This window comes from Etheostoma cragini, chromosome 15 (assembly GCF_013103735.1).
Source record: "Etheostoma cragini isolate CJK2018 chromosome 15, CSU_Ecrag_1.0, whole genome shotgun sequence".
NCBI lineage: Eukaryota > Metazoa > Chordata > Actinopteri > Perciformes > Percidae > Etheostoma > Etheostoma cragini.
Window position 1 is genome coordinate 554,600 of NC_048421.1, and position 2,207 is coordinate 556,806.

Sequence of the window (2,207 nt, forward strand, 5' to 3'; positions counted from 1 at the left end):
ATATATATATATATATATATATATATATATATATATATACTCCGGAGCTCGGCGGAGAGCCGCTGCTCCTTTGCGTCAAAAGGAGCCGGTTGAGGTGGTTTGGGATCTGGGTGCCTTACTAGGGAGGTGGTCCAGGCACGTCCAGCTGGAAGGAGGCCTCGGGGAAGACCAGGATTGGATGGAGTGATTATATCAGACACACCCAGATATATACAGGTATATAAGGCAGCTGACAGTGCACCTGAAGGCTAACCACCAAACAGGTGACCAAGACAACAGGAGGATGGAAGAGAAGGGAGCAGATAATGGAGTGGCGGACATAGCAGCCTGCTACCAGGGATTTGATCCTGTAGCGTATCTACAGAATAACTACAGTCCAGCAATAGCTGATTTTGAAAGAAAGGATGGCCTTGAACCTTGGAAACTGGCATGCCTACACAGAGCTTTCACTGAAGGTAGGGAGACGGGGTGATGGGTCACGTCAACTTCATTCCAAAAACAGTTTGTGTTAAATAAAAAAGCTTTTAAATTGAGATGAACATATTGCAAGATTATGGTGATTATCTCTTATGTTGCTTGTGTTTATTAAAATAGGTCATTGGTTGCAATACTAATGTGTATGTGTAATTCAACACTGATTTCTGTCAGATATTTGGCATTTTTGGAGAGAAACACTTTGTTTCTTCTCTGTTATTCTCACTCTTATGCGAATACCTTTATTGATATAGATTTAAGCTGGGTCCACTACACTGTTCAACCCAGAGATCTTTGTTTTTCAAGAAGTCAAGATTTACGATCATACCAAACATGTTAGGGTGAATTAAAGGTACAACTGTATAAAATGTCAAACAAATGTATTTACTTCGAATTTGGTGCCATCCAAAATGTGATCTGGATTGAAGTTCTTCATTCAGAACTCGGATATAATCTCAGCAGACTGGTGCACAAGTGATCCAGGAATACAGTATGTGACACTGTCTGGAGCAGTGTAAAGGACTTTATTATTTATTTAACTATAATGAAATTGTTGAATTAAGGTGATGAAGTATCATAAAGGACAAAGTGTGATTAGACCTAAAGATGCTACTACAAGATACCTGCTGAAATTTCCACGTATAACATTTGCATGTTCTTTCTCTTTCTCCGATGCAATCTTTCTTTATAAACCAAGCACTCTTCCTTGAAATTATTTTCATTTTTTTAACATTTGGACTCTGTTGAGATATCTGAATAGAAGCTGCATATTAATCAAGGCGTTTTTGTAAAGAACAATTAGCTCTTTCTCAGAGTCATACTTCTATTCAATTCAATTCAATTTTATTTATAGTATATAATTCATAACAAGAGTTATCTGAAGACACTTTACAGAGTAGGTCTAGACCACACTCCAGAATTTACAAGGACCCAACAGTTCTAGTAGTCTCCTCCAGAGCAAGCAACAGTACGACAGTGGTGAGGAAAAACTTCCTTTTAGGCAGAAACCTCGGTCAGACCCAGACCCGGACCCAGACCCAGGCTCTTGGTAGGCGGTGTCTGACTGGCCGGTTGGGGTTAGAATGAAGAGTGGAAATAACAAAAATAGAAAACAGTAGTTTGTAGCAGTTCTTTGTAGTAGTTTATAGCATAGCAGGGAACTGTGGGCATTACAAGGCCCAGCAGGACGTAGCAGGACGTAGCTGGGCACTGCAGAGTGTAGGAGATGAACATGGCATCGCAGAACGTGTAGCGGGACCATGGCGACAGCTGCTAACCTGATTTTGCAATTCCTCACTCCCTTACAATATTCAATTCCATGCCCTAACTATAAGCTTTATCGAAAAGGAAAGCCTACTCTTAAATGTGGAGACGGTGTCTGCCTCCTGAACCCAACTGGAACCTGGTTCCACAGGAGAGGAGCCTGATAGCTGAACGCTCTGGTCCCTGGACCCAGTCTGGAACCTGGTTCCACAGGAGAGGAGCCTGATAGCTGAACGCTCTGGCTCCCGTTCTGCTTTTAGAGACTCTAGGAACCACCAGTAACCCTGCATTCTGGGAGCCTAATGCTCTTGTAGGGTTGTAAGGTACTATGAGCTCTTTAAGATAAGATGGTGCCTGACCATGAAGAGCTTTGCAGGTGAGAAGAAGGATTTTAAATTCTATTCTAGATTTTACAGGAAGCCAATGTAGAGAAGCTTAAACAGGAGAGATGTGATCTCTTTTCCTGGTTC

At 41.7% G+C, this 2,207-nt stretch overlaps 3 protein-coding genes across 3 annotated transcripts in view; 2 read left to right on the top strand and 1 right to left on the bottom strand.

The window, feature by feature from the left end:
* The window catches only part of LOC117958237, an 859,617-nt gene that overhangs the window by 482,877 nt on the left and 374,533 nt on the right, over window positions 1–2,207 (bottom strand). The gene's annotated exons all lie outside the window — the stretch shown is intronic.
* The window catches only part of LOC117958285 (neoverrucotoxin subunit alpha-like), a 109,233-nt gene that overhangs the window by 85,780 nt on the left and 21,246 nt on the right, over window positions 1–2,207 (top strand). The window lies entirely within an intron of this gene.
* Window positions 184–2,207, top strand: part of LOC117958272 (phenylethanolamine N-methyltransferase-like) — a 4,186-nt gene continuing 2,162 nt past the window's right edge. The window contains exon 1 of the mRNA XM_034894596.1: window positions 184–455. Within this exon, the coding sequence (XP_034750487.1) occupies window positions 284–455 (172 nt within the window). The 5' untranslated portion in view covers window positions 184–283. The remainder of the gene's footprint in view (window positions 456–2,207) is intronic.